Here is a 1,474-nt window from a genome sequence, read left to right as displayed (position 1 = left end):
GTGTGTGTGTGTGTGTGTGTGTGTGTGTGTGTGTGTGTGTGCGCGCATTCAGATATGTACAGTACAGGAAGCTCAGGAAACAATTACTACCATGCTGGGTGTACACCTGGACTGCCCCATGTGCTAACACACAAACACTGTACTATAAAAATATCTCATAACACATGCATGCCCTCTGCTATACTCTTTTATGCTGGTTAAAATGTTGCACTACTTCTTTCGTCTTTTCCAGCTTGACTTCATCTTTTCTTGTTCTGAACTAATACTCTCTTCTGGCTTTTTTCCCCTCCTGCTTACTGACCCTTCCATTACATCATCTTCCCAACCATCTCCATCCTCTTTATCTTTGACATTTCCTCTGCAACTCTCTCTTGATCTACCTTCCTTTCCTGTTCCATCTGGCGTCCTCTCCTACTCCTCTTTTCTCACTATAGAAGTATCGCTATCAAGAAGAGGAAGGGGCGTCACCAGGTGCTCCAAAACTCCACCAACACACCTGCCATCAGCATCAGATGGGTGTAGCCAGAGAACTGAGGGACGGAGGGACCTTGGGGAGCGATGGAGGGACTCTGGGGAGGGACGGAGAGACCCTCAGGAGGGACGGAGGGACCCTGGGGAGGGACGGAGGGACCCTGGGGAGGGAGGGAAGGGAAGGGGGGACCTGGAGGGACAGGGGAAACTGGAGGGACGGGGGGACCTGGAGGAGAGAGGGAGGGGGTGCCGGGACCATGGAGAGAGAAAGGGAACGATCACTGGGCAGGGACGGATCTTTCTGTCGCCACGGTGACCTGCGGGGTGCAGAGCTGGTTCAGGTGGCAGAGCGGGAACTGTCTCAGATTCAACACGTTCACGGATACGTCACTCACACACACATCACGCCTGCTCAGGTAACTAGGCTTTGTCTCCTTCATCGGTATGCCAAATGACACACACACACACACATATTAAACTGACATTGTCAACCCCTTCACATTTGCTGTCTGCCTGCCTCTGTTTAATAAACACACACATTGCTCCGGGCTCACTCTTACATCATGTTTGCCCAAGGGATTAAGTACAGTATGTTTGTCAATTACATCAATATAACACTCAAGCACACACACACACACACACACACACACAGTTGAGTTCCACAATTTCATACGATACGGGCGAGATATTACAGCTTTGGTGATATTTATGTTTTGATTCAAAGGCCCAAAGTTTTGAGTTCAAACATTTTGAGGAAAAATTCATACATGATTGAGCTACAAAGTCAATTTGTAGTTTGTAGACGGTCCCTAAGCACTCGAACTGCCGTCTCAACACAGGAACTAAACACAGCTGAATTTGCACAACTTTCATGCATTTTTTTCACATCTACTGCAGTCAGAGTCACTGTGTTCCCTCGGAAGGAATCACTTCACATGTGAAGGCACTTGTTGTGACATTTTGAACATGTTTAGAGGCTAAAAACACGTTAAAAACTTGCCCT

At 47.9% G+C, this 1,474-nt stretch overlaps 1 protein-coding gene across 7 annotated transcripts in view; it reads left to right on the top strand.

Annotated features, from left to right (window-relative positions):
* Positions 1 to 1,474, top strand: part of dlg1a (discs large MAGUK scaffold protein 1a) — a 117,318-nt gene that overhangs the window by 28,926 nt on the left and 86,918 nt on the right. For 4 of the 7 annotated variants that reach the window (XM_032526543.1, XM_032526541.1, XM_032526542.1 and 1 more), the window contains one exon: positions 435 to 887. The exons of 2 other annotated variants lie outside the window; for them this stretch is intronic. In XM_032526543.1, the coding sequence (XP_032382434.1) occupies positions 435 to 887 (453 nt within the window). Of the gene's footprint in view, positions 1 to 432; positions 888 to 1,474 lie in introns of all 7 variants that reach the window. One more of the 7 variants, XM_032526546.1, reaches the window with a different exon arrangement.

This window comes from Etheostoma spectabile, chromosome 9, assembly GCF_008692095.1.
Source record: "Etheostoma spectabile isolate EspeVRDwgs_2016 chromosome 9, UIUC_Espe_1.0, whole genome shotgun sequence".
Lineage (NCBI taxonomy): Eukaryota > Metazoa > Chordata > Actinopteri > Perciformes > Percidae > Etheostoma > Etheostoma spectabile.
This window is presented reverse-complemented; position numbering and strand designations above follow the sequence as displayed.